Below are 21,469 nucleotides of genomic sequence, written 5' to 3'. Positions count from 1 at the left end.
CTGGCGCCCTGACTTGTGTCAGTCTAATGATTAGACTTAAGACAGAATGAAAAGACTATTCTGTTATTGAATCTACACAAATATAGTAGGTACGTAATTCCTTGTAAATAAATAAAAAACAATAGCGCATCTGCATAAATATTTTATTACTGTAAATAAAATTTCCATTAAATATCACAATAAAATAAAAAATATGCACTACGTTTTGCGACTGCGAACTTCTTTTAGCTCTATCGCGTTTTAGATCAAATAGTGCTGTGCTTACAATAAATAATTGACTATTACCTACGCGAATAATAATTCATAGGCCCTCGTAATATCAAAAACAATCTCGTAAAATACTTAAAAATGCTTCAAATACTTGTAGGTACGTAATATATACACACTACCTACACCAATAAAAATTTGGAAAGCGGTATCACATTTTAAAATTATCAATCTTTTTTATAAAACAGTATATGTTTGCCGGAACCAAACCCTCCAATAGTATCTAAAATATTAAGTTCTATAAATCTCATTTTAATTCCTTGCATCGGAATGTTCTTCACAGTCTCGTCATGTTCCCAGTTAATTTTGGTCGACATTGAGCTCCAAACTTTTCCGTCAGTAGAGTACCTGTACTGAATTTGTAAGATTGTGCCATTACCCGCATCTTCACGCGGCGTATATTCTAACCTATCAATTTCAAAAATACCGTCCAAATCAAAGTTGAGGCTAATTACTTTTCCTTTTTGTGGATTAGCCTGATCTGGTTTTGCCCAACGTGTGTGCCAGATAGAGCTTGCATCTCCGTCAGTCAGTTTGCATACTTCTTGACTTGGCTCGCAAGGAATATTGCAAACCACTTTAACGTTTTTTATTGCATATTTTTGAGGGTCCTCTTTTGTGGAAATTAATATGTAGTAACTCCACTTTGAAACGCCTCCTGAGTTTGCGGACCGTATCCTAAATGTATGTTCCGAATTAAAGGCGAACCCTTCGAATGTAAATTGCGGATTTAAAATGTTGGTGAAAAGTACACCGTCTCTTTCCAATTCATAGTAAACGCCTTTGGTTGCCTCCCAGCGTAAGGTCACAGACGTTGGCGTTACTTCATCATCTCGAGCAGTAAAACCAGCCGGAACTTCTAATGCATGGTTAACATTTGCATTACTTCCATTTACTTGATCTTTGTTCTCAAAGCCCTTGATTTTTACGTGCAAATCGCTTGTAGTAACATCCACCTTATGCACTTTGATAAGTAAAAACTTTTGTTCTAGTATGTCGCCACCGAAACTATTGAGATAAGGGTTTAGCAAAAAGTCTTCTTGGAAATAATATGCGTTGTCTGCTAAATTGAATTCTTCCTCAGTTTTAGCTCGTATTATTTGGACGGATTCGTCATTAACAGCCACTTTCAAGTGTTCTACAGTTTTCGATGCCATTATTCTCAGAAGAGTTGATCTCTCTTTAACCATATTATGGTATTCACCAACAGTTTTATGGATATGTATCAGCAGATTACCGGGTTCATTGGATTGGGGACCAATGACGGTGATGTTCGTTGAAGCGTGTTGCCCATCTGAATATTCAGATGAAATTCCATCGTCTTCATAAACTGAGAAGTTAGATTCACTATTTGGATAAATATTGTAGATCCTAATGTCTCTTCTTATTTCCTTAGGGTTGTTATTTGGATAAGCCATGGGAATAATAGCACCATCTTTTATAAAAACAGGCATCCGCCAAAGTGGTGTGTTTAAATAGTTCCATATTTTGCCACCTTGGAACTTTTCTCCTGTTAAAAAGTCAATCCAAACCTGATCTGAATCCGGCAAGTATACTCCGTTACGCACCCAATCAACATCAGCAGCTTTTTCTTTGTATACCGGCGCAACTAAAATGTTGGGTCCCCACATGTACTGATATTGAGAATCCTTTGTATAACCGATAACTTCGTCGGGGAATTCTAGGAACATAGCCCGTATCATAGGTAATCCGTGTATGGATTCATGAGCTATCGTATAGTTGTAAGGCATCATCATAGATTTTAATTTCAAATAAGCTCTATTAATCCGTTTCGCTTCTTCATCGAAACTAAAAGGAGTCTTTTGTACTTTTCCCCAGCCGTCCATATTAAGTTGTAGAGGTGTAAAAGTTTTCCACTGGTAGTCTCTTACGTTAACGAACTTTCCGTGTCCTCCGTAAATACCATCCATATCAGAACCGACGACGGGTATTCCAGAGAGACCAGAACCAATATAAGTCGGTATGTGGAAACGTATGTATTCCCACTGGCCACCGCTTTGGTCTCCACTCCATATACCTGCGTGTCTTTGCGTCCCAGCCCATCCGTCAACAGTAATGATCATTTTTCGAGTGGTATGTTTTGCGGCCTTAGAAAATAGCATGGCAGCGTTCTCAACTGCATTCAGTCCAAAAGAATAGCCGGCTCCAATCCAAGCCACGTCACATTTAAGAGCTATGACACCAGCGACAGCTACTTCTTTCTTTAAATCTCGTTCTCCTTTCTTGGGTTGGTTTGGATTCGCTGGTTCTAAATTAGATTCTGTCCAAAGCGCACATTCGACGCCCTTTCCTCTTGCATAGTCAGCAAACTGTTTCAAATTTTCAATATCGCCTTCTAAAGAGTCTGTTTGACCATAGCCGCAACCGTAACCATCGTTTGGAACGAACCAGCCTAATGGCATATCGTGTCTTTGATATCTACCGATCATGGCTCTCGCAGAGAATTGATAATTACTTTTTTCCCCATTTAAAGATTCTAATATGCCATCCTTTCCATTCATTTCTTTTGGTTGAAAGCATTTGTAATAAAGACCGTCTTCATACAAAATCGCTCCTGGTGTGTCTTTATCTACTTTTACCCAGTAGTCTCGATTGAATGCATTAAGATGAGCTTCATAAAACGCATATTCGGGCATAAAGATCGGGTGGCCCGTCAATTCATAATAGTCTTTCAAGATATCTTTAGGAGTACTGTTTATGAAAAAGAATGCGTCAAAATCTTCCCCTTGATGAGTAGTTTCGATAATACGGGGATCTTTCGATCCAAAGTCATAGACGCCTGGCCGCCAAGTATTTCTCAAAATTCCATAGCCGTAAGTAGACCAGTAGAATGGATTCGGCGACGTTACTCCTCCGTCTACCCAATTATTTGAATTGCATATTTCTATTTTTTCCCCTTTGTGCGTAAACCTTCCGTTCTGCATTCCTCCTCCGAAGTAGTACTCGTCTTTATGTTGATGTAATGTTTGTTTGGTTGCATTACTGTCATGAGATAGAGGGGCCGATTCTTTCAATACCTCTTTGTTATTCCTCATATCGCGAACGATCATGGTACCTAGTTCTTTATCGAACCGTATCATAATTTTGTTTGTATACACCGCGTAGTATTCGTCTGTAGTTTCTAGTACTGAATATTCAAACGATTTCGTTTCATAATCAGTTATTTTCTTAATGTTTATTTTAGCGTGGTCGCTGGGATTGTTCGGTACTGGATAGTCTAGAAAATTGCCAGAAGGTGACATGTAATATTTGAAGACATGGCTGTTAAGTATGTAAAGTCTTGCAGCTTCACCAGTTTCGTATTCTATGAGAAAGTGGGTGTCATTCTTAATAATCGCTGATATTCCCCCGATAGCCTCCATATTTATGCGGAGCAGCTTTTCTCATACAAGTACTGTAATTGCACCTGAAATAAAATAAATAATTTATTTCCTAAACGTGACTGTTGTATACCTCTCATTCAGAACTACTTTGTTAAAGATAATAACTTCAACGCGACAAATTACGCGGCCTTCGAACGTTTCTATGCTCAATGTACCTACACCGTCCATGCTTATCTACTACGACAGGAACAATAGAATCAATCAGAACAGTTTTTGGAGCAACAGACTGTTTATTGATAAGACAGAAAATTGTTTTAATATTTCGTAGTATGTAATGATTACCAACTTCTGTATTATTTGTCAATTGAAGTGTAATCATCATTACCACCCAGGGTAGGACACCTTGTTCCAGACCAGCCAAAACCTGAATAACTGCGGTGGCAACGGTATATTTTGGAGGCGTAAAAAATTGCAATATCCATCGTCTAGCACATCCTATATGAATGGAATATGGATGGAAAAGACAGTGTTTCTCTCGTGATGCTTCTACTTTTAGACGTTAGCCTTCGACGTTAGGGTTCGATTCCCGAGTCAAGTGCCTTTGATTGAGTAGTCTTTCTGCCCACTCTTAATATAATATTACTACTTACCTTTACCTATAGGTACCTATGAACCTATACAATTACGAAATGGAAGTACCTATATTAGGTAAACTGGTAAACAACAACACAAAAATTTTACTTACGTGGACAATACAACACCGGTGGTGCTAATGGTCGCCTTCGTACCGCAACTATTATTATATAGACGATATGTACTAGTATGACCTCGTAAAACACAAAAGAATATTGTTTACATTTAAAAACAAATAAAATAAAATATTAAATGTATATGAGGCATATCTAATACAAAGTATACTGATAACAATAACAGCTACGAGACAGGTGGTATCAATTCTCTGTGCATAAAACCACAACAATAATTTTAACCTTAGATAATTATGTACTCTTTGACAATGTGTCAGAGTTTAATTTTAATTGATCTTTTACATTCTCCTTGGTGTCTCTGTGTATTCATTCAAAATTCGTGGTTTTGACGACTGTATTTAATAAAAACATGCAGTTCGCATTGAATTAAAACAAAATACGTATTTTATTAGAATTTTAATTTAAGGTTTTCATTTTGAGAAAAAAAATGTTCCCAAGAAAATTATAGATGGCGTTGTGCTATGTTACTGGGCCTTTGCCAAAATGCTAAGGTTAAAAAAATATTGCACCGAGCCCTTAAAACAGCTTGGTTCAAGAAAGTCAGACCATAATGTAAAGAATCGACTAAACTAAAACTATCGTGGTCCTCTCTACGACGCTGACGTTTCGTTTTCGCTCATCGCTTGTTTTGTTTGACAGTTGAATTTTGTTTGGTTGATTGAGAGCCGGAGTCAGCGAAAATTTGATTACTCATTTTACAGTAAAACCGCCAATACTTTTACTTTTTTCATATAAACCTGAAAGAGGAAACTATCCAAGGTATTTATAAAACAACTTATTTTCAATTTTCACTTAGACTATCAAGAGAAATTTGTCAAAACGCTTTGTCATGGTCCATAACCTATCCCGGTGAGCAAAATTGTTTTATTTTTATAGATGTTTCTTACACGTTCTGAGTATGATCGTGGCGTGAACACATTCAGCCCTGAAGGAAGGCTGTTCCAAGTGGAATATGCTATTGAGGCGATTAAACTGGGTTCGACTGCGATCGGCATCTGCACTTCAGAAGGAGTTGTGTTGGCCGTCGAAAAGAGGATTACTTCGCCTCTGATGGAGCCTACGACGATCGAGAAGATTGTAGAAGTTGATAGACATATCGCTTGTGCTGTGTCTGGACTGATGGCCGATTCTAGGTAAAAATCTCAGCTTTTTGGTAGCTCATTGAAATCTTGAAGTTTTGTCATAACATATTTGACATTAATGGAACAATTAAAAGGCACTTCTAAGCATTCTGGAGTATAATCCAATGTATATTCTACTGTTCAGTTACCTAAACCTTAAATCATTTCAAACAACGGCTGAACCTCATTTAAATACTATTTTCAGAACCCTAGTGGAGCGTGCAAGAGTGGAATGCCAGAACCACTGGTTTGTGTACAATGAGCGCATGAGCGTTGAGTCGTGTGCTCAAGCTGTGTCTAACTTGGCTATTCAGTTTGGAGACAGTGATGATGATAGTGGCACCGCCATGTCCAGACCTTTTGGTGTTGCTGTTATGTTTGCAGGTAACAATTGGATTATCTAGTATACATACTTTTCTTAGATTAATCTTCAGAGTGAATATGCTACTTCTAGCTAAACTTGGTACAAACCACATAGTATCTTACCATCAGCTGAGACAAAGGTCAAATGGGTGCCTGTAATAAATAAAATAAAAACATATTCTTTTAATATTTTATTACAGATTATATTAACAATTTATTTAATCATTTTCAGTTATCTGCTATTCTTAACAATTTTTATAATGATACTGCTATAAATTGTAGCAAAAACTGAGCTCTATTCCTTTTAATGCATCACATATTGTAAAATCTTTAACAATTCGTTGTTAAAGCTGTTACTAGTTTTTTTTGGTATAACAAGAAGAAGTCTGAAGAAAAATACTTTTTGTTGTGGTTCCAGGGATTGATGAGAAAGGTCCTCAGCTATTCCACATGGACCCCAGTGGTACATTTGTGCAGTATGATGCCAAAGCCATCGGCTCTGGTAGCGAGGGTGCCCAGCAGAGCTTGAAGGTACGATTAAAATAGCCCAGTTTTTCTATTTATCTTTTAGGTGAAACAAATTCCTATATCCCTACCTAAAATTTTCTGTTCCTATATCCCTACGCCCGTATATCCCTTTGTATGCTTAAATCATCAAAACTATGCAACCGATTTTTATGCGGTTTTTTTAATAGATAGAGTGATTGAAGAGGAAAGTTTATATGTAAAATAACAACCTTAAATAGTGGGGAAATATTGGTATCCCGTGCAAAGCCGGGTCAGGTCGCTAGATTAAACAAATTCCAAAATCTTCATCAGTGTGTATTTTAATCCTATTCTTTCTCACCCAACAGGAAGTATACCACAAATCCATGACTCTAAAGGAAGCAATCAAGTCTGCACTCACCATCCTGAAACAAGTAATGGAGGAGAAACTTTCCGAGAACAACGTGGAGGTGGTCACCATGACTCCCGGTTCCATGTTCCACATGTTCACTCGGGAACAGCTTGCTGAGGTCATTAAAGACATACCTTGAGTTAGCGTAGAACTATATGGTGCATAATGTAACTATTGTAGTAGTATGAAAACTTTTTGAAGGTAAACATAATATTATCGTAGTTACATGTTGAACAAGTAAAATGTTTGGAAGTATGTAAATTGAAGTAATATTTGAAGTAAATTGTATATTATTTAACTTTTATTGTATGTATTTTTTTCCAAATTAAGTATTTCAGTCATAGCTAAATGAGATCTACTTAGATTAAGTAAATAGTTACATTCCACATAAAATATAGAAAAAAAACTTCACATTTTTGATGGCATTTATGTACCTAATGTAACTAAAAATTCGCAGTTTCTTAGTGGATCTACTTTGGCTGATGTAGCCTTAACTTAGTCCCAAGTTACAATATTTTACTTTGGGCGTTATTTACAATGGTTGAAAATGTATTCTATTGCGTTTGTATACTGGCATAGCAAATGAACCATTAAATTAAAATCATGTAATATTATATATTTTGTATGTATATAATTTATTTCAAATATAACAGGTGTCGGAAACATTTTGAATCTTACAGTAAGTATTTCACTGTTTAATAAAAACATCATCAATTTTCTAGGTCTGTATTTTATTTAGTCTCCCCTATTATATTTATTGTTTAGTTCAGTAATTTAGTTTGTAGTAGCTATATCATTTTAGTAATTTAGTTTTTTTCTTTAATTTTCCTATTTTAATCAGTGAGTATAATTTTTATTGAGATGAACTATGAGAATGTTATTGAGATCTAATGTGTGTTGAAGTCCTATCTCGACTGAGGTAAAGGTAAAAAAAAAATGGAATCTGTAAGCTGATATATTACAATCCATCAATCGGCGAAATAACATCCTCCTTTTTGGGAAGTTGGTTAAAAAAGGGTTGAGCCAGATCCGTGGCGTGCACTTGGAGGCCTATGTCGCAGTGGACTGTGATAGGCTGATGATGATGATGATGAGCCAGATCCCCATATTTTTCCTAATAACACAACATATTGAATCCAGATGATAGCAGCAATCCCAGAGCTCCAGTGGACTGATTCTTCGAGTTCACGTAACACCATACAAGATCTGTCCAAACTCAGACTTGGTCGGCAAACTGTTTAAAATCGTTTTTTGAAAACGTTAGTACTCAATACACTGTTTTTTCTTTTCTACTTTTCTGTTTTATTGTAGTTAGCATATTATGTAAGTATTAATACCAGTTAAATCACGCGGTTTCGGGGTTGTATAAAAAATTATCTTTAACTTTATTCAATGTGCCACCATTTCATACCACACATTTTGTAGATCCTATTAAGGTAGTATAAGAAAAAACCATTTTATGAACGTAAGTATGTAAGTATTTTAATAAATGTTAACAAAAATATAATCATTCAAATGTTCTTATAATAATTGCATGCAGTTGTTCATGGTAACAAAAACAATTAAGGAATAATAAGATAGGTAACAAAAGTTGTACGCTTACAAATTACTTTTCAAAATTACAACCATTTGATATGGTTATTTATTAATTGTAAATTCTTAAGTCCCTATTTGTTGCATGACTTATATCTAAACAAGTTTTCATTAAAAAAATCTCTTATTTGGATTGTTATACAAGCTAGCTTCTACAGAGTCTTTAATTATTATTTTTATAGAGTTAAACACGTCTTGAGATCTAACATATTTGTGTAAAGTTACATAAAAAAAATTTTTTTTTGTCCCTGTACAATAAGTTTTGCTATCCCGATATTTATCGACACATTTTGGAATGGTCACTAACAATTTTGTCTTTGAGCCAAAACGGTTTATACAAACACTTTGAATAAAATACACGCAAAACTCTTTCACCAAAATGTTTTTACACCACCATTACACTATGACTTGTTTAAAACTTGTAAATTAACCCCAAAGCTTAGCCAAATAAGGTTCCAAATCCAACGGATTGGTATTAGGACCGAACCTTTCAACTGGTATCCCATTTCTATCAACAATAAACTTCGAAAAGTTCCACTTAATAAAATCACCCATTAAACCTCCTTGGGCTTTCTTCAAAAACTTCCATAGAGGATGAGCATTGTCTCCATTTACTTCTATCTTCTCAAAGAGGTCGAATTTGACTTTTTTCTGCTTTGTGAATTGGAGGATTTCTTTCATAGAGCCTGGTTCTTGGCCTCCAAATTGATTGCAAGGGAATGCTAAGATCCGAAGACCTTTCTGGTTATATTTCTCATGCAGTTGGTTAAGTTGTTCATAATGTACGTTGGTATAGCCACATTGGGACGCTACATTAACTATAATAAGAACCTTTCCTTTGTATTTGTCGAGTTTCACATCTTGACCGTTGGAGTCCTTGACTGTGAACTCATAGACTGTTTTTGCCTTTTCGTAGTCAACTTCTGGATGGATTACAACTTTTCTGTAAAAGGAAATACACTTTTTAAATATCACAGCTATCAACGAAGAATTCTTATATATGAAAAATAAGATTAAGTATCAAGCCCATTACGGTTCATTCACATCATTTCCTCCTTATCAGATTTCACTTGCATCCTAAATCTACTCAACACATGGAAACCTTACAAAAGAGAAATGAAGTACTATATTACCCAAAAACTTGCTGTAGGATAATACTTACTCTGCAGGCGGTTGTCCACCAGAATGGAACTCCCTAAACGTATGCACAGCATCAAATATATCGTCAGCTAATACATCAGGTAACTCCATAGCCGGGAAGTGACCGCCATCTTCGACTATAGAGCTGTGTAGGTAGTTCTTGTACTTTAGCTTCAGAATACTGTCCGGGAAGAAGCTTATTTCGTGTTTGAACTTTATGCCCCATGTTGGAACATCTGTTGGGATTCTGAAAAATTACAAATAACGATTAGAAAAATATATGTTAGTCATATGTTAATTTTCGAAAGTGCATTTTAGGCGTTAGCTATGAGAGAAAAACAGCATTATTGATATCTCAAGTTCTGTAACATTACACCAGACTTTGGCGAAACGTGTAACAGCCAGGAGTGCTAATTCAATTAAAAAAAAAAATTGTTTTAGGACAATTTAGTACTGGCTCATTTTGACTTTTGTGGTGGTGTCCCAAATATCTCCAACTGACAAAGATCTACCTATTTGGCCACTAATCTATCAGCCATATTGCAACCTAAGCAATTTAAAAAAATAGAATAAAACTTACTGATCAGTCAGCATCAACTGCTTATATCCTTCAGCATAATGTCTCATACTACTGGTAATAGTATTAGAAGCCCAATAGATCATGACATTGTCCAACAGATGTGTTAGAGAGAACTTGTTCAGCAACGACCCATCGGCAGACTTCCTGTAGTCCATGTTGGTCCAAGTGGAGAACTTCTCCAGGATATATGCTGCTAAACCTGATGGGGAGTCTGAGAGGGCCACTCCTGGAAATAAAAAAAATAATACATTAAGGATGTATTTACAAAAAACTTCTAGTTTCAAAGTAAATAAGAAGGAGATTAGTTCATTTTTAACTAAGGGTGCGTCTACATGGTGCATGTAGTCGGAGCAAGTTAACATGCGCGCATCGCTGGACCCGCACATTTTAAAAATGAATGTAACCTGCGCATGTGCTTCAACATGCGCAAGCTACTTGTATCTTTAGGGTGCATCACAACACATTCTAGCTAGGGTCAGGCGTCCGTCGTTTTCCGACGTTAAAAATTATCAAATGACCCCTCCCGCTGTGGGTTAGCAGCGGTGAGGGAGTGTCAGACTCTTACTGACTAAAAACCGTCGTGTTCCGTCATAGGCCTTTTATGTACCAGGGCCGCGGTATCTCTTTCGAACAACCCGCAGCCCCGGCAGGCCTTGGCCCTGCTGGGCCCCGCTGGGGTTGCTGACATCTCTTTGAGGAGCGCGTGGAACAACGCGCGCCGTCGACACGGGTCTGTCGTCTAAGCAGACAGAGGGACGATGAGCCACCCGAACTCACCGCCCACAGACCCACGCCTACGGTGGCCGGGAGTCATCTCGCGACACCCGGCGCCCATGGTGTCTACCTGGTCCAGCGCGGCGGCCGGGATGAGAGGTGCGAACTCTCTGGCGTTTCGCCTCCTCCTTCTCGAGCATGACCGCTTCGCAGAAGGAGGCGACGGCATCCCATTCCCTCTCGCCCCGGACCATGGCCTGAACCAGGGCCGGACGCGAGAGGTCGCCGCCGCCCAAAGCCTCGACGAGGACCCGGCGGTGCCCCTCCCATGCGGGGCACACCTGGACTGTGTGGTCCACCGTGTCCTCGGGGCTGTCCGCACAATGGTGACACCCGGGCGCCTCCTCACGACCGATGCGGTGCAGGTACCTCCCGAAACAACCGTGTCCGGTGAGGACCTGCGTCATGCGGTACGTGAGGGCGCCGTGACTCCTCCCGAGCCACTCCTCAAAGAGGGGACTTACCGCCACGATGGTGGCGTGCCCTAGGCGTCAGGCGTCAGGCGTCTCATGCACGTATATGTTATATATACTTCCCTGCCGATTTCGGCTATGGTGACTGCTTTCAGTTATCATTGAGAGAAGAGCTAGGATGATCAGCTCTTCTATGCGCCCTTTGATGGCTGCAGTACCCTATTTTATGTGTAAACGTGCGCGAGCATTGGCTGCACGTTAGGATACCGTCCACGTAGTTATAATGAATGGCTACTGGTGTTTTAGCCTTAAGAGCATCACGCTTCGCATCCAGTGCAGATTTCCTTTGCTCTTCGAAATCTTTGATCGCATTTTTAAGTAGGCCTCTCCATTCAGGGCGGCAAATGGCTCTTGTCTCCCAGTTCTGAGGATCAATGTTGCACCTTTTCATGTGTCTTTTCTGAACATCCTTGAAGCGTAAGAACTGGCCACCTTGTTTCCGTCTGCCGTTCTGGAGTTCAGAAAAGCAGATGCGTTTGGCCACCCTATCATCATCCATGCGTAAAACATGACCGCACCATCTGAGCTGTCGCCGCATCAGGTACGCTTCTATGCCGCAGACATTCGCGCGTCGTAGCACTTCGGTATTTCTAATCCGATCCGACCATTTGATTTTCAGAATGTCTCTTATGCACTCGGTACATAATTGCAGGACACATAGTTTTGCGACAACATACCATCCATAAATCTAAGACAAGATGCAGTAAACATCTTTATACATAACGGTTTACACTGATACAAAACATTCCCCTGTTTTATGTACCTATATATGTTTTTTTATGATCCACAAATAATAGATTCTACTTCTTGCTTTGAAACTAAGGAAGAAAACACAAGTATGGCTTACCAACAGTGTCAGGTTTGGTAGCTTGTATGTGGAAGTATCCGGACTCCTCGACAATCTTCGACATATGTTTGCTGAGCGGGTACATGCGGTCTGCCAACTCCGGCTCCACTATGAACCCTGGCCACACTGAACCTGAAATTAATATAATATTAAAATATAGGGCGCGTAGTTTATATTTGTGGTAATACTGTTGATAAAATGCAACGCACGTATTTACAAAAAAAAAACGTCTCGTAAGAATTGAGATTCCGAGGAAGGAGGGAAGAACAAGACCAACCTCAAAAACATATTGTAAGGAGATGGACAAATCCTTATGCAATTTACATACGTCACGTAACACTGTCTACCTACAGTGTTGACAATAATAGACATTCGTGAATCAACTGTAGACTCTACCTACAGTATGTGTTGTTGCTTCGATTTATAAAGCGTATTCTAAAGTTTGACCATTATTTGAGAATTTAGAACTGTAAAGATTTTATTACAGAAGAACAGTCACCTAAATATTATTCGAATATTCAAAATTCAAAAACTCACCTAACAAAGTATAAATAGTGACCATAGCATTATACCCCAACATAGGCATGTTAGTATGGTAACCCAGTATGTGCTCAGGGAACAGTGTTGCCATCACAGACCCTATGGCAGAACCATAGTCACCTCCTTGTACATAGTACTTCTCATGGCCAATTCGAGCCATGAGGTTGCGGAATATAACTGATACTTCTATTGGGCCCATACCCGCTCTTACTGGTGCCTGAAAATTAAATTATTTTAAAGGTTTATTATTATTTTTAACCCCCGACGCAAAAACGACGGGGTGTTATAAGTTTGACGTGTCTGTGTGTGTGTGTGTGTGTGTGTGTATGTGGCATCGTAGCTCCCAAACGGATGATCCGATTGTAATGCGGTTTTTTTTGTTTAAAAGGTATGTCAGTCGGGAGTGTTCTTAGCTATGTTTGGTGGAAATCGGTTCAGGTCTTCAAGGTCATCAGCTCGTTTGCTAGATGTGATAGGAATGTTACACGCTCAGTTTACTTGCAAGTATATGTGGGATCTGAAATTTGAAACACTAATGTCTTTTGGAACCACTGAGCTGGTCTGCTGTTAGGTCACGAAGGTAGGAGACGTAACCCTGAACTGCCTTTTAGTAAACCCATCGAGTTTGGACTCGTTGAATTTGTCTTGACGAGTTCTCTTCATGTTTCTGATTGACGAGAACCTGATGCTGGAAATGGGATGTGGCGGATGAAACCCTGGAATACCGGAATGAAACGGATAAACCGATTTATATTTTTGCTGAAAATCTAGAATGTCCAAAGGTCTTTATTGTTTCTCAATCTGTGCAATTCTCCCAGAGCCAGTTTGTCATGAGGATTATTAAACAGCTTCCTTTGGCCGAGATCGCATATAGCGACCCCATCTTAAGATAAAATAAATTAAATGAAAGAAGGAAAAATTAAGGAGCTCCTTTAAAAAGCATGAAATAAAATTAAATTATAAATTTAAAAAAACCCCCGACCCAAAAAAAGTACGCAATAATTATGACAAAAGGTTAAAAACCCTATAAAATGCAAAAAATAACTTTTAACACTACGTAAACTAAATTTTGACGTGTCGGGGGACCGCTTTTTACCTTCATAAATACTTACATAAATCAAATGATACCTACCTAATTACAACATTCGTTTAAAAAAAAACCACGTATCTAAAGTAATGAATTAGAGCGGTCCCCCGACACGACAAAATTTAGTTTACGTAGTGTTAAAAGTTATTTTTTGCATTTTATAGGGTTTTTAACCTTTTGTCATAATTATTGCGTACTTTTTTTGGGTCGGGGGTTTTTTTAAATTTATAATTTAATTTTTGTAATTTAATTATTGAGGAGAAAGAGAAAAATATATTATGTCTCTCTCAGAAAATATATTGATCTACCAAAATTGAATATATAAAAGGAGGGTAGCTTTTTTGTTACATATATAAATTTTTTTTTGTGATAATTTTGGTCGTAAAGTTATCATATACCTTCATCTCTCTGCTGAATATAGGTGCAGGGTTAAGCTATATTTACAAGCCCCAGACTTAAGCTGTTAGAGTTAACTTTTTCAAATTAGCGGCCAGTTTCTTCATCAAAAGTAAAAGTCAAAGTAATGTCTAAAGTAAAAGTAACGGTCAAATTCGTTTTTTCAAGGCTAAAGTGACAGCAAAACTAATAGAAAAAATGAATTTGACCGTTACTTTTACTTTAGACATTACTTTGGCTTTTACTTTTGATGAAAAAACTGGCTGTAGGTCAGCAAAATGAATTTCTTACCTGAGAATATCCAAAGCCTGGTATACTGGGAGCAATAACTTCAAACACAAAGTCTTGGTTTGGGCGTGGTGTGATCAGCTTTGGTATAAGTTCATAGAACTCTCGGAAAGAGCCTGGCCATCCATGCATGAGTAATATTGGTACCACCTGAAAACATTATTCAACACATTTTAAGATTTTTGTTTAGGTAGATATGTTTTATATTAATTAGTTAGAATTTTAACAGTTAACTTACGGTGACATTTGGTGGTGGCTTAGGCTTTACATGCAAGAAATGTATGTCCAAGCCTTGTATATTAGTCATATAATGGTCATATTTGTTCAAGAACTGTTCCCTTTCCTTGAAATTGTACTTATTTTGCCAGAAGTCCAGCACTTGGGTCAGGAAATGTGTGTTAAAGCCATACGTGAAGCCAGCGTTTTCTAGAGGAGGTGTGAAGGAACGTCGGTGGAGAAGGCGTTCTTTCAAATCATTGACAATCTAAAACATAAACATATGTGTGTTGGATTATGTCTTTCTAAAAGCAAAGTTTGAAGTCCTAATTCATTCAATTAATGCTGCAATATTATTTTATATTTTATATATGAGTTTTACTCAGGAGTAATAATAATGTAAAAGTTGATATTTGGCCAGTGTCTCATAAAAATCCTCTCTACTGTCCTCCTCTCGGTTTATACTTGGCCTAAACTAAAAGTATGACATCTGTTCTAAGCAGGATAAAATGTAGTTTGTAATCCAACTTGGAACCTGTTCCAACATGTTATAAAATTCTGCCAGATTAAATCATGAAGACTCATGCTGCATAATCAAAGTTATATTTATCTTAATCTGTTGTTTCCATGAAAATATAAAAATCTTCTAATTGAATGCTTTGTCAGCATGACAAAGTATTGCATAATTTTATGCAGGAAAAACAATAAAAAAAATATACATACAACATTGGAAAACTCAATTTTGTAAGGTCTTATTGATGTGTCCTTTTTCATGTCTATGGGGTATTTTCCCCACCATTGCTGCAGGTCAACTTTAGGAGTTTCTGGGGGCGTTGTCAACTTTTTGAAGCCGTACATTGTTGCCGATGAGATGGCTATAAATATAGCCAGTAGTACGTAAGATTTTTTCATCTGTGAAAAAAAGAAAAATAATAAGTTAATTGAAATATTTATAATTAAAATAAAAAAAACTATTCTGGAAAAAAAACTTAAAACTGTTGACTGAGAGTGTGCCCAAGAGGCCTTTGTCCAAGGTAGTCGCCTAGATAGATCTTTTAAAATGCAAATAGGAGTTTTTGAGTTTAGTAACTGCTAGGTGTGCTCCTTTCAGTACCTAGTCAAATAAATAGTCGTAAATGTACTATTAGTAAAAAAATATATTACTTCACTAGATCCTGTAGTCTAAAAATATATACCTCTCCTTGTAATATGGTGTTCGTAGCTTAGGGAGACTGCTTCCTAGCAATAGATGGTCACAAAGATTATTCTGTCACATTTACTGAATATTTTAATGCGAAATATACATTATTTACACAGTTTGTTAATAATTCAAGTTTTTTTCTAGGCAATTCTTTATCCAATAAAAGCTATGGGTCAGTGGGTCGTCTTAGGGGCGATGTTGTGACTTTGAATAAAAACATACATATCTATACAAAATAAACTAAAAGTTTGTCTTCTAACTTACCATTGAAGACGATTTTTTTTCATTTTTCTTATCATTTCTCAACTTTTCACTCTTTGATAGAGGCTTCTTATTACTCATAGTTGTACCGTTGGCCACCCAACTGAAAAAAGAGTAAAATATATGTAAAAACTACCGGTAACCGGTGAAGATTAGTTGCGACGTTAATTAACAATTATTACTTTAGTTCATGTTTTGATACAGAAATAGTGCACAAAATAATTAATTACTAACGTTACTCTTCACGATACATAAACAACTGACTGAAACAGACTGGCTTTTGTTTAGTTTAAGTTAAATAATACACTATCAATTCCAAAATTGAACGATTGAACCGACTCCATGAACTCTCGAACGATCGATGACATTGACAAAAACAGTAGAAACGACAATGACAGCTTGAGTACTAGAGTTACTAGACTTGATATTAAACAATTTTGTTTCATTTTACTAGATTTATGTTAAATATTTTTTCGTCTCTGTCTCCCTTAAGGAGATGGCTAAATTTTCATAGAAAAAAAACCCAGAATCGACAGCAACGAAATGGGTACCAATGGGTTCATTATTATTGACCTTTGATGGTGCCAAAAAATCCAGCCTGAAATCCATGGGGTATAGGAGCTATATCATATTTTCACAAAAATAAGTTCTGTTGAATTTATGTTGATTTATAAGATTATTGATATCAAGGCACATAAAAAACAAGGTACACTAACATTATACAAGCCAATGGTAATATCCCCATAGTTACAGAGTTTGCCTGGAGATTAAAAGGTCTTGTATTTAACCACTCTAGATACGATTAAGCACCGACCTTACCTACTTGGAGAGGTTTCGCAGTTACATGCAACCTTCACAACTGGCTATGAAATGTTTTTGGAGAAATTGTCTTTGAAAAAAACTTTTTTACAAAAAAATTAAACCGACTTCCCAAAACACTAAAAAGCAAAAAAAAACTATTTTTAGGTGCATCGGCCTAGAAGTCGGTGTCTAATGGATGTTACTAAGTTAATTTTGCCACCGACTTCTAGGCCGATGCACCTAAAAATAGTTTTTTTTTGCTTTTTAGTGTTTTGGGAAGTCGGTTTAATTTTTTTGTAAAAAAGTTTTTTATTTAAAGCTTTTCAGTGATACGAATAGTTGTCACTATCCATACAAGTGGGAAGTTCTCATCAATACAAAGAATATAAGTCCAAATACGACGTAATTTACATATTCAGTTGTCGAGTTCCCTCGACTTTTTCTGGTCTCCATCATCAGGTCAGCTCCAAACCTTCACTGTTGCAAAGGTCTTGTCAATACAAATTATTTAAGCCCAAACACGAGGTAGTTTACATATTCAGTTGTCGAGTTCCCTCGACCCTCTCTGGTTTCCATCATCAGATCAGCTCCAAATCTTCACTGTTGAATAGTGCTTTTAGGCGTACACCTGAGTGTCAAGTTTTTACCCTATATATGCCTACAACTTTCGAAGGTTGCCCTCGATTTCTCAGGGTTTCCATCATCAGATCCTGACCTGATGACTATGGGACCAACTGGCAGCTATTCCGAGTCGAACAAAAAAAGAATCACGTAAATCGGTCTATAAACCTCGGAGTAATCGATGTACATACATAGAAAAAAAAAACATACCGGCCGAATTGATAACCTCCTCCTTTTTGGGAAGTCGGTTAAAAATCGCGCCATGTGACATTGTCAAATATAACAAATGACTTAGCAATGCAAAACGGCCCAATCACGAGTCTGCATTCAACTTCTAACGAACATCAAATAGTAAAAGTAAACTTTTTTAACCGACTTCCCAAAAAGGAGGAGGTTATCAATTCGGCCGGTATGTTTTTTTGTGAACTAAAATCTTGATCGAAAAAACGTTATAAAAAGAGAACCCCATGGTTTTTAGATGATTTGAAATACTTTTTAAAATCCACAAATTATACTGAATCCAATCATACATATGAAGTTCCTGTCGATTCTGGGTGTTTTTTTGGCCATCTCCTTTAGTACCTATTTGGGTTGTCTGAGCAGCCAAAAACGTTTTTGTCTGTCTATGCCAATTTGACAATAGTCTGGCTATATTACCAGCTCAACTACTGTGACGGCCGATAGATGGGAGTACTTACGTGATGGCGAACCAATAGTTATAGAGGTCTGTTACAGCATTACGCTTCTTTTTCATAAGTTGGGCAGAGATGTAGGTACTTTATATCTACATTGATGCTTGGAGATATTCAAATGTAATAGAGAAAATCTAAATTGCCTAGCCTAATACTAAGATATTTTTTTTTAAACAGAATTAGGTAGGTACCATGCATCTTGTTTTATCTCTAGGAGACTAGGACATAAATGAGGAAGTTCCACTCAATGTAGAGCCTTCTTAGGTTATAAAAAATAGCCGTAAGCCGTACCTAGATTACATCACTGATATGATTGTCTTCAACAATAATAATAATTTACAATAATTGCATAACGCTGCTTATCGAATGTGTAACATTGAGCAACTCGATCACTCGGCTATGTAAAAGTGATCTCATTTCAATTTCCGTACACCTAATTCCCTTTCACGCATTGATTCCTATCTCAGCTACTGTCGTAAGTAGGTTCATTTTTCGAATTCATGGGTAAATAACTGGATATATGTGAGTATTTTTTACAGCTACATACAGTTTTATTTAATTTTATTCTTTTACCTATATGTACCTGTAAATAAAATAGTTTAGGTTACTACAGTAAATTGTAGTCATGTTAAATGAAAGGGTGATAGTTTCTGAATAAGGGCCCGTTGTTGTGTTTTACTTTAGCGTTCGAAATTAACATTATTATGCACTACACTTTATGTTATCTTTCGGTAAATATGCTAACTAGGAGACAGGATTTCTTAGGCAAGTGATTGGTTAAGTTGATGATAAATTGCTAAATCTATCAACCCACAACCTACTTGTTGTTATATCAGGTTTAAGTCCATTTATGTGCGTAGATGTAAAGGTATTATTTTTACAAAATCATCACGTTTATTTCCCAAGCAATTACCAAACGCCATAAAAAATCGAAGACCATTAAAACAAAAGAATAAACGCTTCCAAATTTAAACGCACAAGCAGAACGCGATAAAATAATCAAAATGGCACCCAGGTACACATTATTATGGGAAATAATGAAGAAATTATTGACGTGTGAAACGAATATGCGAAATAAATCCGAATGAATGGGAGCTGTCACAATAGGGGCCGCAAGGCTCGCTCTTAATTGAACTTGCGGGGCCAATATTGTACGTGGATTTTTTATTTTTTCATTCAACTGCTGCTAGATACTGTGACGTAGGGCTGACAATATTTAATTAATTACTTTCAGGAATTTACTTGCAAAAAAAGATTATTTCTTATGGATTAAAGAAAAAAGTTATATATGTATATACTTTCAATTTACTCACTCAAATGAAAGAAAAATAATTGACCTAAGTATCTAATAAGTACCTATTTAATTCTAGATAAATCTACTTCGCATTTACTATCTCAGTTCTTTAGAATCTATGTCAAGTGCTAAGCATTGATCGTGGTGTCGATTTTGCATATCGATTACACTTCAATACATAACGATTAGCGATCCTTTCGTTACTTAGGTATTGGTATTTTAATATGCCGTAGTTAGCATTGACAATGGCAACTAAGCATTTATTTTCATTTATTAATTTATAGCAAGAAATAAATAAAGGGACAGCCCTTCTGACTCCACCACGCTTCCATAGCGCTATCACGGCTCTCAGCCCTGTCACCATTTTCCCATTTTTCCCGCCCCCTTACTCAAAACACTAACAGCGTAACTCAATCCCTTTTCAAGCAATATTCACCTTTATTCCTTAAAAACTGTAAGAGGTATGATAAAAAATCGTTTGAAATTCGTATGTGATTTATGGTTTGTGAAACCAGCCATAGCTTAGCGATGCGGTTTTTCGAATGAAATCCTCTTTTGGGAGAATTGACAAGTGAATTTAATATCGGTTTTCAGCGATGTATTATATTAAAATCATTGCATGTTACCGGTTCAGTTGCCGATAGTTGTGGTCGCTGTGTAAATGAGATAATAATTGTTTACTACAATAAATTATTAATTTTCTGTTGACTCGATAAGTGTAAATTAAGGTATTGAAGCTTTTCGATGTTGTTTTTTATCTGTCGAATTATTTTAATGGGGTTTATACGTTGCTATTATGTTTCAGGATTTTCATTCAAATGTTTTTATCGTCCGGATGAAAATTTCATTGTTATCATCAGCCTATCTACATAACTAGGTACTTCCAATACTGGGCAAGATTAAATTAATAAGTAGTTTCCCACAGGCATGTCAGTCACTCAAAATATATCTGGTTGAGTACAGCTGTCCCATGGGGAGTGACTTGTGAGAGGGTGACGTGCCCTCTTATCGGCTGGTCGCACTGACCTCGACTTGTTTGTACCATGAAATTATTGTTCTGGAGACAAACACTTAATAATTGACAGATTTTGGAACAAGACATTTTTTCATTAAAATCTCAACTTTTTGATTTTCTAGATGGCCCACTTGCATAACTAGCACATCTCTGTACAAAAATGATGTAACTGTTTGCCTTTTTGGCACATAAAAAACTTTAGCTTCCTATATAGTACCTAGGTCTGGAGGTAGATAGTAAGGTGTAGAAGCGTTAATACTTATAGGGGTACTAAATACAGCTATCCATAAACCAATGTACAGCATCATCAATCTCCTTAATGAATAACGATTCACTATAACTCTCAACAATAGCCCCAAACGTGACGCCTCAAACCGTGCCTTAAACGTCTACAAACTTATCGTTACGTACCAGAGTACCCTTGATTATACCCCACAAACTCTGCCTTTACACCCAAGACCACACGTTATCATCCTTATAACGTAAAATATAAGGTTGATTTTTGAATAGCAGGATGTTGAAGAGTAGTATATGTAAGGAAGGAAGATGTATAAGGGGAGGTTTTAAGTGGGGGGCGATAAAGTCACAGGTCGGGCTTAGCGGTTACTAGAGTCGCGCTTGACGGTACGCTTCAGAGGGATGGGGATTTAGACGTTATTGGCTCATGGGCTAGGGTTGTCAGCGATGAATTTTTGGTATTTTGTCATTTGTGGGTTGTTGGTGCTCTTAAGTGCCTGAAGTATAAACAATTTATTTCAATCCGGGGGTTTGGTTACGAATATCAACTTATTTATGGGTTCCAAAAAAAAAAAAAAATCATCTTAACTTAGTTTGAATACTTACTTTACTTAAATAGTTTTTTTCATACCAATCATTATTCTTCTCACGTC

General features: G+C 36.9%; 3 protein-coding genes across 4 annotated transcripts; 1 reads left to right on the top strand and 2 right to left on the bottom strand.

The window, feature by feature from the left end:
• Nucleotides 1-126: 126 nt before the first annotated feature.
• LOC110383195 (alpha-xylosidase) lies at nt 127-4,619 on the bottom strand. Its single transcript, XM_049849875.2, has 2 exons — nt 4,357-4,619; nt 127-3,694 (listed from the first exon to the last, which is right to left on the bottom strand). The coding sequence occupies exon 2, from the start codon at nt 3,648-3,650 to the stop codon at nt 435-437; it is 3,216 nt and encodes a 1,071-aa protein (XP_049705832.2). The 5' UTR covers nt 3,651-3,694; nt 4,357-4,619; the 3' UTR covers nt 127-434.
• A 360-nt stretch (nt 4,620-4,979) lies between these two features.
• On the top strand, nt 4,980-7,481 carry LOC110383197 (proteasome subunit alpha type-5). The gene is made up of 5 exons (XM_049849962.2): nt 4,980-5,137; nt 5,255-5,511; nt 5,705-5,883; nt 6,281-6,393; nt 6,717-7,481. Exons 2-5 carry the CDS (start codon nt 5,255-5,257, stop codon nt 6,897-6,899), a joined length of 732 nt encoding a protein of 243 aa, XP_049705919.1. The 5' UTR covers nt 4,980-5,137; the 3' UTR covers nt 6,900-7,481.
• A 734-nt stretch (nt 7,482-8,215) lies between these two features.
• On the bottom strand, nt 8,216-16,540 carry LOC110383196 (juvenile hormone epoxide hydrolase). 2 transcript variants are annotated; one of them, XM_064041081.1, is made up of 10 exons: nt 16,391-16,540; nt 16,160-16,259; nt 15,418-15,606; nt 14,717-14,962; nt 14,482-14,628; nt 12,705-12,924; nt 12,168-12,299; nt 10,074-10,299; nt 9,516-9,740; nt 8,216-9,296 (listed from the first exon to the last, which is right to left on the bottom strand). In XM_064041081.1, exons 2-10 carry the CDS (start codon nt 16,235-16,237, stop codon nt 8,780-8,782), a joined length of 1,980 nt encoding a protein of 659 aa, XP_063897151.1. In that variant the 5' UTR covers nt 16,238-16,259; nt 16,391-16,540; the 3' UTR covers nt 8,216-8,779. The 2 variants fall into 2 exon arrangements, with proteins under 2 accessions (XP_063897151.1, XP_063897152.1); XM_064041082.1 differs by having other exon boundaries at nt 16,339-16,502.
• Between the last annotated feature and the right edge of the window lie 4,929 nt (nt 16,541-21,469).

Source organism: Helicoverpa armigera, chromosome 24 (assembly GCF_030705265.1).
Source record: "Helicoverpa armigera isolate CAAS_96S chromosome 24, ASM3070526v1, whole genome shotgun sequence".
NCBI classification, from domain to species: Eukaryota; Metazoa; Arthropoda; class Insecta; order Lepidoptera; family Noctuidae; genus Helicoverpa; species Helicoverpa armigera.
Note: the sequence above shows the minus strand (reverse complement) of the source record. Positions and strands in the feature narration are given on the sequence as shown.